This window comes from Anas acuta, chromosome 8 (genome assembly GCF_963932015.1).
Source record: "Anas acuta chromosome 8, bAnaAcu1.1, whole genome shotgun sequence".
Taxonomy (NCBI): Eukaryota; Metazoa; Chordata; class Aves; order Anseriformes; family Anatidae; genus Anas; species Anas acuta.
The window spans coordinates 25021020-25041854 of NC_088986.1; the positions used below are offsets into that span (position 1 = coordinate 25021020).

General features: G+C 44.9%; 1 protein-coding gene and 1 long non-coding RNA gene across 2 annotated transcripts in view; both read right to left on the reverse strand.

Moving 5' to 3' along the window:
• Positions 1-2616: 2616 nt before the first annotated feature.
• LOC137860081 (uncharacterized) lies at positions 2617-3459 on the reverse strand. The gene is made up of 2 exons (XR_011098736.1): positions 3203-3459; positions 2617-3124 (listed from the first exon to the last, which is right to left on the reverse strand). It is a non-coding gene; the product is annotated as an uncharacterized lncRNA (long non-coding RNA).
• A 60-nt stretch (positions 3460-3519) lies between these two features.
• Positions 3520-20835, reverse strand: part of LOC137860482 (sushi, von Willebrand factor type A, EGF and pentraxin domain-containing protein 1-like) — an 80168-nt gene continuing 62852 nt past the window's right edge. Inside the window, exons 29-39 of the mRNA XM_068690779.1 lie at positions 20198-20401; positions 15903-16199; positions 14834-15010; positions 13992-14168; positions 9323-9505; positions 8598-8798; positions 7456-7650; positions 6786-6962; positions 6154-6354; positions 5089-5283; positions 3520-4836 (exon numbers count right to left, since the gene is read on the reverse strand). Coding sequence (XP_068546880.1) covers positions 4823-4836; positions 5089-5283; positions 6154-6354; positions 6786-6962; positions 7456-7650; positions 8598-8798; positions 9323-9505; positions 13992-14168; positions 14834-15010; positions 15903-16199; positions 20198-20401 — 2021 coding nt within the window. The 3' untranslated portion in view covers positions 3520-4822. The remainder of the gene's footprint in view (positions 4837-5088; positions 5284-6153; positions 6355-6785; positions 6963-7455; positions 7651-8597; positions 8799-9322; positions 9506-13991; positions 14169-14833; positions 15011-15902; positions 16200-20197; positions 20402-20835) is intronic.

Genomic DNA, 20835 nt, shown 5'->3' on the forward strand with positions numbered 1-20835 from the left:
GCACCAACGTGCAAAAGAGCTTCTTCATGGTAAGGGTGACGGAACACTGGAGCAGACTGCCCAGGGAGGTTGTGTGTGTGGGGGGTCTCCTTCTCTGGAGAAATTCAAGGGCCATCTGGAGGCCTCCATGGGCAACATGCTCTAGGGAACCTGCTTTGGCGGGGGGCTGGATCCGATAATCTCCTGAGGTCCCTTCTAACCCCTTCAATTCTGTGATTCTGTGAAGAGTGTCTGGAAAGCTGCCCAGTGGAAAGGGACCTGGGAGTATTGGTCAACACCTGGCTGAATATGAGCCAAAAGTGTGCTCTGGTGGCCAAGACCAAGAGCATCCTGACTTGTATCAGAAATAGCATGGTCAGCAAGATTAGAGAAATGATTGTCTCAGTTCTGGTACTGGGCTCTGGTGAGGCTACACCTCAAGTAATGTGTTCAGTTTTGGGCCCCTCTCTACAAGAAGGACATTGAGGTGCTGGAGCATGCCCAAAGAAGGACAACAAAGCTGGTGAAGGATCTAGAGACCAAACCTTATGAGGAACAGTTGAGGCAGCTGGGCTTATTTAGCCTAGCAAAAAGAATGCCCAGGGGAGACCTCATCACTCTTTACAGCTACAGCAAAGAAGGTTGTAGCAGGGTGCAGCAATAGGACAAGAGGAAATGGCCTCAAGCTGTGCCAAGAAAGTTTTAGGTTGGTTTTCATTGCAAGGACTGTGAAGCATTGGACCAGGCTGCCCAAGGATGTAGTTGAGTCACCATCCCTGAAGGTATTCAAAAGATGCATAGACATGTTGCTTAGGGACATGGATAAGTGATACATGTGACAGCTCTAGGTTAACAGTTGGACTTGATGATCTTAGAGGTCTTTTCCAACCTAAATGATTCTATGATTCTGTGTTTGTGTGCCACTGATGTATTGCTGGGGGGGGGGGGGAGGAGGGGATGTAGAGGTGTTTTACTGCCATTATCCACAGGTATCAGACGGTTACTGTATTTTATGAGATCTGCCTCTTCCCCCTCCTGTTCTTGTGATGGCCCTGTTTTGCAGTAGCCTGCCTCATCCACTTCTTCCTCCTTCCCCTTCCTAGTAGAAGTTTCTTCTTTTCCTAAACAAACTGGCTTCCTCTTCCACTGTTTCTTCTGAAATATAAGGGCAATTGATAAAAGAACAGGTCAGTTCTCTAGTTCAGCTGCAGTGTCTGTTGTGAGAGTTGCAGTAGGCGTAGTGCTTTGGATCGGATCCAGAGGCATTCTCTTCTTTAGGGTGCTGAATAGTGTTGATTTTTGTTTGATAGGTAGAGTACAGGCCCCAGCACAATGCAGAGAGCTATAAACCTCTGGCTAGCGACATACTTTTCTAAAAAAAAAAAAAAAATCTATCCTTTTATAGGATTCTGCATTTGTTCAGGGATGAAGTCCAATGAAGTCCAAAACCATTGGAAAGTGACAATTGTGATAGATACTCGCCTATATCCTCCCATACACCCTGCCACCTGTAACCATCCTGCCTCAGGGCAGATCTCTGGGTGATAATGTTAAATAGTCATTTAGTCTTAGCCAAAGCCAGAAACACATGCAGGAGATATAGCAATAGGATTGTACTAGTTTGAACATCCCAAGAATATATAAGACTTTCAGGAACCATTGTAATTAGCCTCGAGGAGAAAAGGTAAAAACTGTACATGATAATAGTTTCCATAAGAAGGTTCCTGAGGTGCAAGAATGATGGCAATACTGAGTACAAATATTGTGCTTATGTGATTACATTATGTGATTACAAATGATTATATTAACAGTCAGTGTAACACGAGCACATGCTCTATACAAACTGACAAAAACATTAACTTTGGCGAGCCTCACACAATCTTGACAACAAATAAATAAACATTATAAACAAATATATCAACATTGTGACTGGCAATTATTACACAATTATAATGCTTATTAAAAAAAAAAATTGTTCTAAAATGCTCTGGTCAGATCTGTCATTTTCTCAAGCCTTCATGCCCTGCTTTGGGTGTCAAAAGGACTGTTGTGGTTAAACCTGACATGCAGGCAGCTAAGCATCATGCAGCTGTAAACTCACCATTCTCTCTCCTGGCGGCAGGATGGGAAGAAAACTGAAAAGTGCAAGAACTCATGGGTTGAGATAAGGATAGTTTCATAAGAAATAAAATGAAAATGAAAGAAAATAAAATAAACCCCCTCCCCAAATCCAACAATAAAAAGAATAAATAAAGCAGGTGAGGCACAGTAGAATTGCTCATCATCAGCTGGTCGGTGCTCAGCCAGTCCCTAACCAAGGGCTGCCCCCTGCCCCTCTGCCCCAGTTTTATTGTTCAGTATCAATTTACATGGTATGGAATGGTCCCAGATATATGGTCCCTTTGGCCAGTTGGGGTCAGCTGTCCTGGTTCTGTCCCCAGCTCCTGCTGCACCCCCAGCCTTCCAGCTGACAGGGCACCACAAGAAGCTGAAAAGTCCTTGGCCCCGTGTAAGCACTGCTCAGCACAACTAAAACATCGGTGTGTTATGAGCATTATTCTCACCCTCTATCCAAAGTACGACACCATACCAGCTACTAGAACTACTATCCCAATCAAAACCAGGCACATATTGGTCTAGCAAACAGTCTCACTGCTTTTAATGGGAGTTCTAAGTAGATGGCAGTTCACAGACTTGAAGTGGTTTTGTCCCATCATTATTCTCAGAAATTTCATTTGCTTTCTACTGGATCTTAAAGTAAGAACTACAGTCTTCTCATTTCTGATCTTAGAGGCACATGAAAGTATTCCAACCTTAAACCAAAAGGAGAAAAAAGGTATATTTGGAATTCCAATTTGGACCAGAAAAGAATGAATGAAACACTCCTTTTTCCAATGTGACTGGCATGCAGCTAAATCCATCTAAATGCACAGTCTGCAACCAAGTGAGAGCAACAATAGTACCTGAAGTGTGGCATAGCATCCATCTGTATACATCAATGAAGTGATTCCAGTGATAATGAAATATTATTTCAAACATACCTGAAATATGCTGATATACGTGTAATTTACCTGCTCTTGTCCTGAATAAAAATCCAGGTCAAGGTGATCGCACAGTAAAGAGCTCCTTGCTGGCATCAGTACTCCTGTCAGATGGCCAGTGTAAGTAAAAATCAAGAAAAGAAAGTCAAATCTTCTATCAAATAATCAGATGGAAATATTACCTCTAAAAAAGGAAAATTATTTTCCTTATTTATCCTGACCGTTAAAAATGACAGCCACTATTCGACAAGAATGATGCAGACTTTCTTGAAAATAGATGTCTTTCCATCGTCTGTTCCCAAAAACAAAACATTGGTATCATGATTTACATGAATATTGCCTAATTCAAGGAACTTTCAGTATAAACTGTAATTCTGATGACTGGTACTTATTCCCCATTTCAATGCTTCATTGCAGGGCTGACAGGAACAGGAGACCTACACCTTCTTCTGGTAAGGGGAATAAATGTCACTATCTTCTTGAAAGAATATACACAAGCTTCAACAATGAAATATGGATATATATATTTATAAAATTAAGGAAAAATAATCTTGCCAGATAAAATGCTGGCAGATGGAGACATGTGCTAGTTTGTTAAGTTGTTGTTAAGTTGTGTATTCTATAAAATAAGACACAAAGAGAAGTACAAATACAGTAGAACTTGAAAGACACAGAGTTCATGATAAATTTTTTAACAAAAAGTACCTTTCTATGGTAGTTATCCAACACCAACAAACCATCAAGGAAAGAGTTATACCATTTTATACAAAGAGCAGTTCTGTGTCAAGCTCTGATCAATATTTTAAGTGAGCAAGCATGTAAAGAGAAAGATACTTGTTTGATACATCCCAGCTAAATAAAAAATACAAAAATCATTACTGACAATGAAGGATATTAAATCCATGCTTCCTATCAAGCCATTAATATTTCATTCCATTATCAAAACTCACACTATCTTCACTTATTAAAAGATATAACCAAAAATGATCTGAAGTGAAAAAGTATACTAAACAAGGAAATAATTATTACATACTGAGGTAAAAACACTGAGACACATTAATCATGAATTGTTTAGTTTCAATACAATAAATGAAGAAATAAGAGCCTATATTTTCTCCATTGATTTGAAATGCATCCTCAAAAGATACAGAGAGAAACAACAAGAAGCTAAGCACAAATTTCAAAGAATGAAATCCTTTTTTTGAAATGTGGCCCCATGATGTGGGCCACAAGGTGGCTTTCAATTAAGAGTGTCAAATCCCCAGTATTACATAACCAAAGGCACTGCCACAGCAAAATATCAGCAGGAGGTCTCAATGAGTGACCACATCACTAGAGACTTCTTTGTTGCCATGACCCTTGACGAAATTCCAAACAAGCACATGGAGAAGAAGCTAGAGCAAACATGACCACACACACATACACACTACTTGCTGATGAGCAAATTAGCTGCACAATTTAATTGATGTCTCAGTATGCCACCAAAGCCAGCCTGCTTCAGGAAGCAACTGTTAATAAAATAACAGTGAGATCAATACAGAACAAGAGTAAGAAGAAAGTACAGTCAAATTTACATTTGAATTGATAAAATGTAAATACTTTTACAAAAATGGTAACATATCAAAACAATCATCCAACAATTCAAAGGGAAAAAAGAAAGGCAAATTCCAACACAGAACATTGCCTAAGCTGCAAACACAGCACAATGAAACAGCAAACTCCAGGGAAAATTGAGCTCAAATCACTGGGTTGGTCAAAGGATCTTTCATTTCTCCAGCTGGGCTCCTTCATGCCGTTTCCATTTATCCAAAATACGCTGCAATGTAAAGAGAGGAAGTAGAAAAGGAATGAACACCAAGGCTGGCACATAGCCATGTTTCTTGAGAGCAGTGGACAGCAAAGTTGCCTAGCATTCCCATTGCTTCAGTTTGATTCCCCAGGCCCCTTGGAACAGGAGCAACCCCAAGACAGTCACAAACTGGTAGAGGGTTAAGTGAAGGCCCCTAAAGCTGACCCTCCCTTCTCCACAATTCTACAGAGCACTGTGCCCTCCACACAGAGCACTTACATTCACATCGAGGGTAGTTAATCACTCCATCCTGGCACTGTGCCTCAAAATCCTCTGGGTTTGAGACTTCCCGGTGGGCAAAATAGCATGTAAATGAAATAGTCTCCTTAGAGCGATATATGTTAGATCTTCTCCTCGAGTGTCTTAGTTTTATATTGTTCCTCTTCATAGCCATCTCACTCAAACTACAGTTCCCTTGGGAAGAAAAAAAAAAAAAAAGAGAAAAACAAGAAAAAGAAAAGAACAGCCACCACCACAAGAGAAAGTACTGTCATCATTTCTCTATAGACCTCGTTGTCAACTCTCTGAAGCTGTTGGTACCAGCTTAGTGACTGACACTACTTATTCCCCTGTGCTGCATCCCTGCTGCATCTGTCCCCACCTGTATCAACGCACATTGCCGATGATTAAAGGCAAAAGCCCATTTCATAACCTTCAGCAATGTCGCAGTAATTGCGGCTTGGGGAGATTTTATGAGGAGGCAAGTACAGGTTTCCTGCTGGAGAAGCCTGTGAAGGCGTGCAATGGGCATTGACCCCTGCCTCCACACACACCAGAGCAGGGCACAACCATAGAGGAGCTGGGAAGGCCATGGGTGCAAAGGGGGCACAGCTGTGGCTGCAAGAGAGAAGCAGGAGAGAAGCTCGCTGGGACAAAGCCCTGCCTGAACAGGCAGGCCTGGGAGAGCCTGCAAGGAAATGGTCTCCCTCCCTTCAGCCCTGCCACAGTCAGGGAAATGGCACCTTCTGACTTCAGAGAAGCCACTTGCAGGGAACTTACCAGCCCTTCCGTCCTGCCTGGAACCAGCCGGGCAGGCCCAGCACCAGTAACCCTGATGAGCCCCAGCGAGTCCGTTCCCCAGGAGCCTTTCCAGCTCAGGTTCGCCAGTCGGCGGCTTCCTGGGGGAACCTCCCCTCATGGCCTGCAGCTTTGCAGGGTGCTCTCCCACCTTGGAGCCCCGCTATTTCTTCCCCAGGCACACTTGCTAGGGGCTTTCCTCTCAGCTTCTGCGCTAAAAATGCACCAAGGCAGCGGCCAAGCAGTGACAGAGTGGAGGTGACTTACTTCCTGGCTTGCACCGTGGGTATTCTAATGTCCCGTCCATGCACTGCACTCTGAAGGGGGAAGATGCTGGGTCCTGCACATGTCCTATTTTACAATCAAATTCAACAAAATCGCCTGATGTCAAGTACAGCTTTCTTTCTCCTCTCCATCTTAGCTCAATATTGTTTCTGTCCATATCTTCTTCAGAGGCCGTACAAACCACTTGGAAAAGGCAAGAGAAGGATGTGATCAGGTTATACAGATGCAAAAAATACATATTTCAAAAAACACACCCCCATATTGGGGCCCGCAGATGTTCTTCACATCACAAAACTCTCAACAAAAGAAAAGGGAAAAAAGATGATGGCTAGGATGCTGGCCGCACATCACTGTGGAGAGGCCTTTGCCCTCTGACAGGGTGAGAAGGAAGCACAGCCTGGGGTGCGGGCACTCATCCGGTAGACTTCCATTATACACATCCTGCCACCACAAATGGAGAGATACCATGGAAAATCCCTTTTTCTTGAGTCTGACAGATATTGCTGCACTTGCTCACAGTCCTGAGACTGAAATTTGGAGACCTAAATGCCACTGAGCTAGCTAGAGGGCAGTCTTCACTGACAGTCTACTGCACGGAGAGAGAGAGAACTCACCTTTGCACTGGGGCCGCTCTGTCCAGGTCCCATTCTGACATGTTATGGTGGAAGCCCCCGTCATCTGAAAACCTTGCCAGCACTGATAGTGAGCTGTCTCCCCAGGCATATACCTTGGCTTTTTAACACCTTGAACTTTTCCACCAGCAATTTCTGGAGGAGGTTCACACGTCACATCTGAAAAGAGACATTTCTCCACTCAATTTGTAGGCACTCACGTGTTCCCCTACACAAACTACAGTTAAGAGAATCATCTTGTAACTCCCCAGATGATGTTCTTAAGCGCAAGAGGCTGTACTGCCTTACCAAGATGACTTGATGTCTTTCCCCCTCTCTTTTCCTTGACCATGGGTGTTTCTAAACACTGCGAACCCCAGGAATGACACTTAATGGCAGCAGAACACCTTCCAGATTCTCAGGAGATGGCAGGGACAGTGAGAGCTTCTAGAAAAAGCCAGCATTTCTGTAACTACACCCTATGCCACAAAAAGCCTCCTTGCAAGGCCATGGTCCTCTGCTGAGAACCCGAGCGCTTCTCAGAATCACAGATGTAGCAGCCAAGCTGGATCTCTGCTGAACTGTAGACCTCTGGAAGAAGTTATCAGCCTGTACTGCTGGGTTGTTATCCACAGTTCTACAGAGCAATGTATCTTCCACACACAGCACTTACTTTCACATCGGGGGTAGTTAATCACTCCGTCCTGACACTGGGCATTAAAATCCTCTGGGTTCGAAACTTCATGATAGGAATCCTTGCATGTAAACAAAATATACTCCTCAGAACGATACGTGTAAGATCTTCTCCTTGGCTGTCTTAGTTTTATATTGTTGCTCTCCATAGCTGTCTCAAGCACTGTACAGTCCTCTGGGAAAGATAAAAAATTAAAAAAAAAAAAAAAAAAAAGTAAAATATTGCATCCAGTTCAGGTCCCCAGTTCAAGAAGGACAGGGAACTGCTTGACAGAGTCCAGCGCAGAGCCACAATGATTAAGGGAGTGGAGCTTCTTCCTTACAAGGACAGGCTGAGGGAGTTGGGTCTCTTTACCTTGAGGAAGAGGAGACTGAGTTGTGTCCTTATTAATTTCTATAAATATATAAAGGGCAAGCGTCAGGAGGATGGAGTGAGACTCTTCTCAGTGACACCCAACGACAGATAAAGAGTAAAAGGGTGCAAGCCGCAACACTGAAGATTCCGCTTGAATGTGAGAAAAAACTCTTTTTTACAGTGAGGATGACAGAATAATGCAACAGGCTGCCCAGGGGAGGTGTAGAGTCAACATCTGTGGAGACTTTCAAAAACCGCCTGGACGCGTTCCTCTGCAACCCAATTTATGTGCTCCTGCTCAGGAAGGGGATTGGGCTAGATGATTCTTCAAGATCCCTTTCAATCCCTAATGTTGGGACAAAGCCCTGCCTACACAGGCAGGCCTGGGAGAGCCTGCAAGGAAATGGTCTCCCTCCCTTCAGCCCTGCCACAGTCCATGGCACCTTCCAATTTCAGAGAAGCCGCTTGCAGGGAACTTACCAGCCTTTCCGTCCTGCCTGGAACCAGCCGGGCAGGCCCAGCACCAGTAACCCTGATGAGCCCCAGCGAGCCCGATCCCCAGGAGCCTTTCCAGCTCAGGTTCGCCAGTCGGCGGCTTCCTGGGGCAGATTCTCCCCTCATGGCCTGCAGCTTTGCAGGGTGCTCTCCCACCTTGGTGCCCCGCTATTTCTTCCCCAGGCACACTTGCTAGGGGCTTTCCTCTCAGCTTCTGCACTAAAAATGCACCAAGGCAGTGGCCAAGCAGTGACAGAGTGGAGGTGACTTACTTCCTGGCTTGCACCGTGGGTATTCTAATGTCCCGTCCATGCACTGCACTCTGAAGGGGGAAGATGCTGGGTCCTGCACGTGTCCTATTTTACAATCAAATTCAACAAAATCGCCTGATTTTAAATACAGCTTTCTTTCTCCACTCCATTTCAGCTCAATGTTGTTTCTGTCCATATCTTCTTCAGACGTCGTACAAGCCGCTGAGAAAAGGCAAGAGAAGAACGTCATTAGTTTATGCAGACACATCATATGTCCAACCAAACAAAACGGAAAAACAATGATGGCTGAGTCGCCACACACCGCTGTGGAAAGGCCTTTGCCCTCTGACAGTCTCACAGGGCAAGGGGGAAGCACAGCCTGGGGCAGGGGCACTCAGCAATGAACTTCCCTGTGTCTTTTTGGGGCTCTCTCTTTGCCCTCGTCCCAGCGCTTCTCAAATTCATTCCCCCGTGGCCCTGGATTTCCTTGCACTCAGACCAACCCACCCTCCTGGATCTGCTGGTGACTGGGGGCAGGGAGGGACAGCAGGCAGCAGAGGCGGCTACACGAGCTGACCTCCAGAGGAAATTCCTTCTGCACAGGAGAAGCACCAGCTGCTCTTCTGCCCTGTCAGCGTCGCAGCCCCAACACAAGCGCTGCTTCACAAGTGCAGGGCCTGCAGGGCCTGAGAAAAAGACAAGCAGCTCACACAGCTCTGGGCCACGCAGCACCAGCTTCCACCTACCCAAGCAAACTGGGGGATTTGTCCACTGCCCGTCAGTGCAGGTGATTTGTTCAGGTCCTTTCAGGATGTAGAAACTTGCACATTTGTATTTCAGCGTTGCACCTTGGGGGTATTGTTTCAACTGGAAGGAAAGGATGTCTCCGTTTTCAATATCTGGAGGTGGGCCGCATTTTCCACCTTCCCCTGGAAGACCAATAACCATTACAAAGAAGGCCATCAGAGTTTAGATGCAACAGAAGCCTAGTCACAAATTCTTCAGAAGACCAGCTAGGCAGTACTTCGAGAGACTTGGAGGAAAGCAGAGAGAAAACTGTCACCTTGACACCAAATGCCTGGTAAATGGAAAAGCTTCTCATTCATCTCCTGCCAGGACTCACAACTACCACTTCATCCATTTTTCCTTACTGCAGTGTTTGCATCTTTCTGCAGGACTTGCACTGGTCCTACGTAATGGGCTATTGTTTTTGGCACAGCTCTTGCTGCAGAAGAGCCTGACTCTCCCCCGCTCCCTGTGCTGCCTGAACAGGGACAAGAGTGGATCAGTTTGCAAACCAGAACAAATGTCACTGGGCTATACCATTTTGGTTCCTAATGAGATAGCTTTTTGCCTCTGTGGAGCACTTACAGCCACTGAGGAGACTGCACAAGCCAGCATGAATGCATCATGCCTGATTTCTTACTCACTTTTAAAAGTCGGGCCCTGCAGCTTCTTGGATTTTTATACCTGTTGAAGCACCACCCTGCTCTGAAGCCTGGCATTCTAACGGGCGTTGCTTTGAGAAGATCCTGCACTGGGTCACTGGCACCAGTAATGCTGCTCTTTGCACTTGGCACTGTGCTCAGCAACCACAATAGGGAGCCCGGTCTTAATTCATCTGGTATGTCTGCACCCCATTCACCTGCCAGCTGGGCAGTGTCCGAGTCAAATGACACTGCATTTGTTCATGTGCTGAAACCTTGCACATGCCTCAAGAAGTCAAATGAGATTATTCAATGTGCGCGTGAAATCCTGGGCACCAACATGGTACCAGCTGTTAGCTCACCCATCAGCTATGGCCTGCAGGTAATTTAACAGTAGACTCAATTACACGGCATTCACAAAGGCAATGCTCCACTTGAATTTTCTGGATGTCAGTGAGCAGGAGAGCTGTGAGCTCTGTTCTCCAGAACAGACAGCACAATTTCTCACTCTCCTCACATTAGGCATTCTCAGAAAGTAGATTTGCAGAACTGAAAGGTTGCAGTCTCAAAATCAGAGGTGGCCAGCAGTTGCTCTCAGCCTCAGGGTACTTTTCCAGATGTGGCACCCCTTGAGTGAAGCCATCTGGTAGACTTCCATTAAACATATCCTGCCCACACAAATGGAGAGATACGATGGAAAATCTCTTTTTCCTGAGTCTGACAGATATTGTTGCACTTGCTCACAGTCCTGAGACTGAAATTTGGAGACCTAAATGTCACACAATTTGTACACCCTCATGTATTCCCCTATACAAAGTACAGTTAGGAGAATCATTGTATTATTCCCCAGATGATGTTATTAAGTGCAAGAAGCAATATTGCCTTACCAATGTGACTTGATTTTTCCCCCCTTTTTTCCTTGGATTTCAGGGGCACTGGGAGCCCCAGGAATGTAGATTAACATGACAATGGCAGCAGAACACCTTCCAGATTCTCAGGGGATGACCGGGACAGTGAGAGCTTCTAGAAAAAGCGAACATTTCTGTAGCTACACCACATGCCACAAAAAACCTCCTTGCAAGGCCATGGCCCTCTGCTGAGAACACGAGCGCTTCTCAAAATCACAGATGTAGCAGCCAAGCTGGCTCTCTGCTGAACTGCAGAGCTCTGGAAGACATTATCAGCCTGTACTACTCATGGGACAGGTAAGTAAAGTTGACTCCATGGAGGTGTATGACTGCCACGTTGCACTTGTTCAGCCCCCAGCCACAGATTTGGACAGGGACTAGGAGGACGGCACAGCTCCTCTTCAGAGGAACCTTCTTGCCATTGCAGAACCCAGCCGATCTGCATGTTTTAGTTCCTGAGGCTCTGCTGGGATCTCTGTCATAGTGGAGACTCAGAGAAGAGCTCCTGTTTCTCTCCTCTAGTACTTCTGCCATTCCGATACTCTCTGACAGTGCTGAACACAACAGAGGAGCCCTTACACATCTTTCTAGTGAAGGTCAGTAAAATGGTGTAGTCTGGAAATTACTTGTATCGCAGAGAAGAATAGCAAGTCAGCATACTCTAGGCCTTTCTTCTTCAAGATATTTTTGCTCTTGATGTATATACCCATAGTGTTTCTAGAAGCATTAAGCTAAATTAATCACAGAGTCACAGAATTTCTAGGTTGGAAGAGACCTCAAGATCATCGAGTCCAACCTCTGACCTAACGCTAACAGTCTCCACTAAACCATATCCCTAAGCTCTACATCTAAACGTTTTTTAAAGAGATGGTGACTCCACCACTTCCCTGGGCAGCCTGTTCCAATGTTTAACAACCCTTTCGGTAAAGAAGTTCTTCCTAACATCCAACCTAACATCTAACCTAAAACTCCCCTGGCGCAACTTAAGCCCATTCCCCCTCGTTCTGTCACCAGGCACGTGGGAGAACAGACCAACCCCCACCTCGCTACAGCCTCCTTTGAGTTACCTCTAGAGAGCGATAAGGTCGCCCCTGAGCCTCCTCTTCTCCAGGCTGAACAAGCCCAGCTCCCTCAGCCACTCCTCGTAGGACTTGTTCTCCAGGCCCCTCACCAGCTTCGTGTCCCTTCTCTGGACCCGCTCAAGCACCTCGATGTCCTTCTTGTAGCGAGGGGCCCAAAACTGAACACAGTACTCGAGGTGCGGCCTCACCAGAGCCGAGTACAGGGGGACGATCACCTCCCTAGCCCTGCTGGCCACACTGTTTCTGATACAAGCCAGGACGCCGTTGGCCTTCTTGGCCACCTGAGCACACTGCTGGCTCATATTCAGCCAACTATCAACCATCACTCCCAGGTCCTTCTCTGCCTGGCAGCTCTCCAACCACTCATCTCCCAGCCTGTAGCTCTGCTTGGGGTTATTGGTGCCCCAGGTACAGGACACAGCACTTGGCCTTGTTGAACTTCATGCAGTTGACCTCAGCCCATCGGTGCAGCCTATCCAGATCCTCCTGCAGAGCCTTTCTACCCTCGAGCAGATCGACACACGCACCTAGCTTGGTGTCATCTGCAAACTTACTGAGGGTGCACTCAATGCCCTCGTCCAGATCATCGATGAAGATATTAAAGAGGACTGGCCCCAGCACCGAGCCGTGGGGGACACCACTAGTGACTGGCCTCCAACTGGACTTGGCTCCATTTACCAAGACTCTTTGGGCCCGGCTATCCAGACTGTTTCTAACCCAACGAAGCGTGCGCCAGTCCAAGCCAAGAGCAGCCAGTTTCTTGAGGAGAATGCTGTGAGAGACGGTGTCCAATGCCTTGCTGAAGTCAAGGTAGACCACATCCACAGCCTTTCCCTCATCCACCCAACGCGTCACTTTGTCATAGAAGGAGATCAGGTTCATCAAGCAGGATCTGCCTTCCATAAACCCATGCTGACTGGGCCTGATCACCTGCTTGCCCTGCAAGTGCCGCATGATGACTCTCAAGAGAATCTGCTCCATGAGCTTCCCTGGCACTGAGATCAAACTGACCGGCCTGTAGTTTCCTGGGTCAGTCCTCTGGCCCTTCTTGTAGATGGGCGTCACATTCGCTAGCCGCCAGTCAACTGGGACCTCCCCCAGTAGCCAGGACTGCTGATAAATGATGGTAAGCGGCTTGGCCAGCTCCTCTGCCAGTTCTCTCAGTACCCTTGGGTGGATCCCATCTGGCCCCATCGACTTGTGCACATCCAAGTGCCGTACCAGGTCACCAACCAGTTCTTCGTGGATGGTGAGGGCCACATCCTGCTCCCCATCCCCTTCCACCAGCTCAGGGTACCGGGTATCCAGAGAACAACCAGTATTGCTGCTAAAGACTGAGGCGAAGAAGGCATTGAGCACCTCCACCTTTTCCTCATCTCTTGTAAGTAAGCTTCCCCCCGCATCCAGTACAGGATGGAGATTCTCCTTAGTCCTCCTTTTTGTGTTGATGTATTTATAAAAACATTTTTTGTTATCTTTAACAGCAGTAGCCAGATTGAGCTCCAGATGAGCTTTGGCCTTTCTAATTTTGTCCCTGGACAGCCTCGCAACATCCTTATAGTCCTCCCTAGTGGCCTGCCCACTTTTCCAAAGATTATAAACCCTCTTTTTCCTCCTAAGCTCAAGCCACAATTTTCTGTTCAGCCAGGCTGGTCTTCTTCCCCGCCAGCTCGTCTTTGGGCACGTGGGGACAGACCGTTCCTGCGCCATCAAGATTTCCCTCTTGAAGAGCGCCCAGCCTTCCTGGATTCCTCTGCCCTTCAGAACCGCCTCCCAAGAGACTGCACCAACCACTGTCCTCAGCAGCACAAAGTCAGCCCTCCAGAAGTCCAATACAGCAGTTTTACTGGTCCCAAAGTTCTGGGCAAGAAAGTAGTAGGTACAAAGCTGCATTACCCAAAGAAAACAAAACTTAAAAAGGTAATGTCTTTCTAGTATTAAGGTAATCCAAACACTCCCCATGAAGCAAATAACCATAATGAAGGCACAAATTCCTACCTCTGCAATGTGGCTCTTTTGTCCAGTGTCCATCTGAACAAATGACATAATTTACACCCATAATTTGTGAATTACTTTCACATTCATAATGCACTTTGGCACCAGGCAGATACCTCTGCTGTTGAGTGCTGATAATACGAGCATTGGGAATTTCAGGTGGGGGTCCACAGCGAACATCTGAAAAAAGGGGTGCATTTAAGAATCGTAGGACAGGAATATGGTTATCACAGAATAGCGCATTCAGAAGCACCATTATTCCTGATGAGGACAGATGGTTTGCGTAAGGCAGGTTATTTTCTACAACTAGGAAAGGAAGATACTAAGGGTTTCATTCTGCAATGCTTCACAAGGCAGTTATTAGTTATTATTATATTTTTGCTTAAAGTGACTTAAAAAGAGGAAAGGAGCTGCAGAGACCAGCTGAATGTGCAGGCTGATGCCATCCAGCATTGTGTGCCAAAGCGCTGGAGAGCAAAATGGTTTATTTACTATTCGAAGGTAACTTTCATAGACTGAAATTTAAAATATGTAAGGCTACCAGCTATGTCACTCTTTGCAGCCAGCACCCTTTCCTCCATAATCCTCTGACTGCTAATCTAAGCAGTGAGCGAAGCTGTGGCTACTGGCTTCAGTCCAGAAGGGGAAAAGATTTCTTTGCTGATCAGTCCTCCTTCGTGCTTCTCAGGGACCAGAAAAACAGGTGTTGGAGCAATCTATTAAAAGCAACTCAATGAACAGCTCTACTGGTCTGACTCACTTGCACATATCGGTTGGCGTTACATTAACTACTCTTCCTGGAAGACTAAGAAGGATCATAGACTACTTAGAAGTACAACCTATACCTTCACAGATTGGTGGTGTTGACCAATTTCCCCTTCTGCAAAAAATTTCAGGGGGACCAGTGACCTGAAATCCTTCATGACACTGGTAGCGAACTGTTTCACCAGGCTCATACTTCTCCTTGCTCCTGCCTTCAAATGCAGCATTGGCCACTGATGGAATACTTCCACATGGTCTTTCTGAAAAGATATGCAAACTTGAAACTTTGGGTAATGCGGTGCACATAGAATGACTGTATTGTTCCCACCAAAAAAGATGCCTTTTATAGCATCAGCACATACCACTGTCTAGGGGAATTTAAGTAACCACACAGCCACTAGATAACATACATAGATCAAGTGAGATGAAACCTTGATTACTGTTGACGTGCAGTAGACTACTGCAGGGTCCAAAAAAGTCAGACTCCAAGAAGAAGCATCCTGAAACAGATGGGTGAAAACAGGAGCACCTGCAGGACTCTTCCTGCTGTCTGTTTACCACAGACGTTCAATGCAACTGAAATAAGGGTCACGGACTGCTGCAGGACAAGGGAGCTACCATTCAGGAGGAGTTAGGAAATCCAAAGCCCACCTTCTAACCTTCTTCCCTTTCTAGGTAAAGGATCCCTCAGCCAGAGGTGCAGGAGATGAAGAACAGAAAGCTCTCAGCCTCCCTTTCCACATGCATAGGACATGTCCTCCCAAGGGGTTGTGCTTGTGCAGAGGTGGCTCAGCAAGGCTTTCCCCACAGGACTGTGCAAGACCATGGCAGTTACAGACTTCAATTTTTTGCTCAAATCTTCCAATTTATCCACTGTTCTCAATGGATATGGAAAAGGACTTTCCCTGCAGGGTGCCTATGTTATACACAAACTCTTTACTGTCATCACCCCTGTGATTTCTGCTTGCATGGGTCACAGCTACTACAGTTCTGCATAGAGAAAGCAATGAGGCGTAAACACCAATGGCAAGAGAACAGTCTTTGGGGTAGCACATTTTGGCTCCCAGTTGCTGTTTCGTAATGGTACATGGTGCAAGAGAATGAGAAATGTCCACCGTTGCCAAGTCAAACAGCAAAAAAAATTACCCTTACCCAAACACTGAGGTGGTCCAGGCATCCAGACTTTTCCATGGCATGTTACCCATTCTGATCCTGATAAAGCATATCCAGGGTCGCATGTGTATTGCACTCTGTCATTTTCCTCATATTCGGATTTAATGCCACTAACAATTTTGCCAAACTCAATGAGAGGTGGGTCTTCACATGCTGCTCCTGCAGAAGCTGTGCACAGGTTTCTGTTATTTGGCTGCACATTGCTGTTAATATCCTGATTTATTGCTACCACCGATTCCTTCAAAATGAATGACAAGTGGGTGTTTGCATGCTGTTCTACCAGAAAATATAAGAAAAATTCTTCTCATCTGATAGATACTACAGAGTAATCAGACCGTCAAAGAATGGTGCTACACAGGAGTTGAATAATATTCAGATAACCTACATGCCTGCATTTGGGAATAGACTGTACTAATAAATCTCCTAAAGCACTTCTAAGATGTGCCTATGTGGAGGGAGAAGAGTTTTGATATTCTGAAGACTATAGAATGGATCAATTATAGAGTTTAAAACCGGTCATTTTAGTAAAGAAGTCTTCAGTGAAGACTTTCTTCAGGCGGCATTCATCATAGAACTTACTGGAATAACGAAATAACCTTAGAGTTGTGCAATATTTTAAAATCAAATCAGAATTCTGCACTGAACTGAATAACAGCAATAACAGCAGCTCAACTGAAATACCAAGGAATTTATAGGTAAGTATGTTGAGGGGGTTATGTCTAGTTATAAGTCAGGTTCGCTATGTGAGCCATTAAATTCAGGCACAAAGCAAAGAAGAAGACTCAGACAAAATAATATTCTCAAATATGACATTCTAAAATATAATTCTCATTCAGAACTTCTGAAACAGGTTCCATTAAAAGTGACAAATAATTTATTTTTCAGTTCCTTATTCTTGATTGTCACCAGTCACTACACATCACTTAAAGCGTGAATTTCCATTTAAAGACTTACCTGTATGTGTAGCACAACACATCCACAGCAGAAACCCTGTTGTGAGGCTCAGAAGGGTCATTTCCACGCTTTAGAAATTAAAGATGTCCTCTGCAAAAGACATGCTGTTTCCTCTACTCCAAATTGCATATGCTTGTATTCAACTCCCACCTTTCCGAGGGTTGCCCTTGCAAACTCCTCCCCTAATTTTCTTGCGACACAGTAGTCATTCTGCACAGACGTTAAACAAGCAATTGTTGCAAAAATTCTTCAGTAATTTTTCACAAAACCTTTCAGAATAAACTTGACACAGCACACTTATGAAACCCATCAGCAAAGACTCAGTGTGTTTATAAAGCACAATATAGCACACATCTTGTTTTTCCAGTGTCATCACGTAAAATTTTCTTATGGGCAGAAACTACCATATATGTGGAGCCAAGAATTTATCAACAGCCTTATTGAAACCTTAACAGCCTAACGAATACACTAACACCTACTGCGTTAATACTAGTCTAATACTTGAATTACTAGCCCAACATGACCCTAAGCACTGTTGCTTATGGAGTCCTGGAGTTTTGCCATACCACAGAATGCTTTGGGTTGGAAGCGACCATAAAGATCATCCAGTTACAAGCCTCTGCCATGGGCAGGGACACCTCCCAGCAGACCAGGATGCTCAAAGCCCCATCCCAGCTGCCCTTCTCAAAGGCCATATGAAGCAAAGAACCCCACAAACAGCATATGACAAAGCTTTTCAGATACCACCGTGGGCCATCTCTGTCTCACTTCCTCACCTTCTTATCCTCCCGTGCTTCACAAAGATCGGGCTCTCCACTCAGGAGCTTTTGTGTTTAGTATTGCACCAAGAGGCCCTGCTCCTGCGGTCCGCTTTCAATTGGCACCATGGTCACCCAGGAGAACAGGCCACTCCTGTCTGTGCTCTGTTATCTGCCACCATTCCTGCCAGTGAATAGATCATTAACTTCAGGTGTCATTTGTAACTCGGTTCCTGGAACACACTGAATTACCTTCCTAAAACAGCAACTGTTGATCCAGCAGCCATTTCCAGTCAGCTCTAATATGCTTGCATCATTTCATTATAAGGCATGTAGATAGGATTTTTTTTTTTTACAAAAGAAGAAAAGCACAAGCGTTCTGCCTATGCAGGATCATGCTTTCTTATTTTTGCCTGAGAAAATATAGGCGGATTTAAAAGATCTGATCTCCACACCCAAGTAGAAGATGACTGTTCCTAGCAGAGGATGTGTTTGATCCCTTTGGCTTTGACTCGCTACAGGAGGATGCTCAGCAAGATCAGCCTGCTGCACTGGTGCCACGGGCTGAAGACTGCCTGAAGGTATGGCTCAGGAAAGAGAGAACATGGCTGTATTTACCCAGCTCTGAAAAGATGAACCTGCTACAAGCAGGGTAGCAAGGCTGCAGTGGACAAATTTGCTCTTTGACATTTGCCAGCCACCCATGTCACAATTTCTGTAGTACACTGGGGTGGGGAGACCAGAGGGTTGTAGAGATTCTGGTGACAATCTTTAACTGGACACACATACAGATAAAACCAAGTGCTTAGAGTCTACGTGATTAGAAAGGTCTCTAGCAGCTTATGCTGACAGCCTACAGTGGAAACAACAGCACAGAGGAAGAGGAACTCCATGTACAGATGTCCAACACTGTGGAGGACCCTGAGCCCACTACGTGCAGGAGCAGCCAGAATCCAGCACCTGACAATGGGCTGGAGTGGCTGTTCTCATGGGGCCAAGGTGTCGCTTTGACAAAGGATCGGTGGAGCGGGGTCTTAGTTCTGCATGTACTGTGGAACAGAAAGGTCAGAGTAGAAAATACTATCCTCCTGTTCTGTCCAAGCCATGGAAATTACTATCCTGTAATCATCCAAGGCCCATGAGAACTGACTGACTTCTAAAATCCAGCAATTCTGTATCATGACTTCAGAAAGCAAATCTCCATCTCTTCAAACATGGGAAATCGCTTCAAATGTTACTCTCAAGAAATATTCCAGAGACAGACTTGAATCCTTTTCCCTCCTTTTCCAGTAGGTCTGCTCTTTAAGGAGAAGGGTCTTCTGATATTTCCCAAATATTCACTTGCTTCATTCAGAGTTCCTCAAAGGAGGAGGCAAGAACTTAACCGGAATACAGAAATGGCAGTCTATAAATACATCCGAATGGCTTTTTGCTGAAGTTGGCAGAAATCTTGCATAAACATAAGGTTGTTATGCAAGCAGAAAAGTTAACAAATACAAGACCAATCTTGAAAACATTTGCGTGTGCCAAACTCAGTGAAGAAACGTCATCGTGTCATCTGCCTGCTCCCGAACTAGCACCTTTGCCGTGAAACAACAGAACTGAGATATATGGCGATTCTGATGCTATTAGAAGGCTCTGCTATGTGAGGAAAGGCACTAATAGAAACACAAAATAGTTATTCTTATCGTGCCTTTCACAAAAAAACCATCCCCCCTGTTTCTTTGCTGAATGTTTAAGATGACATAGCTGGGAGGAGACCTTCCTTCTGTTTTTGGCTTCCTGTTCGGAGAGTACAGAGAAAGGGAAAGAGACTCTTCTCAGACACAGAGTGACAGGAGATCACTGTGCATTTTTGTGTTTATTTTACAAAATTGATGTGAGGCAAGCATGTTCTGTATTCCTGAATTTTCATTGGATCTGCAGCCGTGCAACATTCTCACAGGCCACAGTCCCAGGAGTATAAACGTGCAAGTGTCAAAGCAATCCTACAAAGTAGTTACAGCAGATCATTTGAATAGTTGGAATGTTCTCAAATAGCAAATAAAACTGTTTGCTTCACTTTTCATTTAAGATTAATAATTAACTACTGAGTGGAACTCACATATTTCTATATTTTAAATATGTTCAGCCCTAACAGACATTCTCTTAAAATGCTTCCTCCTTTTCTTGTCCCTTGCTCAGATTCTCCAGATTGTTATGCATTCTCAAGTTTAGCATTATGAGCCTCAAAGAACTACTACTTCCTAAAATTTCCACACATAGTGTGTCAACATTGCATTGTTCTGTTGCTTTCCCAGTCCTCGTGCCACATACCACTTCCCCCCTTCCCTCCCATAGTTGGCTCACAGCCAACTGTGCCACTGAACACCCATTTCTGAAAGTTGACTGCAGTCATCTTGAAACATGAAGCACTATTCATGCACCTTTTAATTCCAGATAAACAACATACCTTTCCTATGAAATTTCCTGAAGTTCACACTTATTTTCCTGGAACAAATGTTTCTAAATAGGTCTGACACTGATGAATTCAAAAGGACAAGCAACAAAATATTGCTTTACCTTTAACGACACATTTTGGGTATTTCAGTCTCCCATGGTTACGCTGTGTCCTCCCAGGAGATGGAAGGGTAGTCTGGGGAAAATCATATCCCTCTTTACATTCAAACTCTATGAGGTCACCATGTAGGAACATTAATTCTTCCTGTCTCCATTTGAACTCTAGGTTCCTATTCTTTAGAACAGTTGCATTAAGAACACATGGATCTAGGAAATAAAAGCATAGTTCAATCAAAACAATCAACTTTGGACAATGCTCCCAGATACATGATCTGATTTTTCTGGGTGATCCTTTAGCGACCCAGGAGTTGGACTTGATGATCCTTGTGGGTCCTTTCCAACTTGGATATTCTATTATTCTATGAAGTGATTTCTTAACTGCCTGTTGCAGGAGTTGAACAGGAGAAATCTAAATCAGTAATTATAAATAGTTTGGAATCTTGCAAGAAATAGAACTAAAAGCACATTTAGAAAGAAAGCAGAAGCAAAGAAATAGTCTGAAGTAACAAAAAGAACATGCAAAATTAATAAGTTCAAAAAGCTCACTTCAGATACAATCGGGATTCTACAAATATTTGCAAACATACAGCAGCCAGGGTATACCACTGAGTAAGAACAGAACTTGTTGAATGTAACTTACC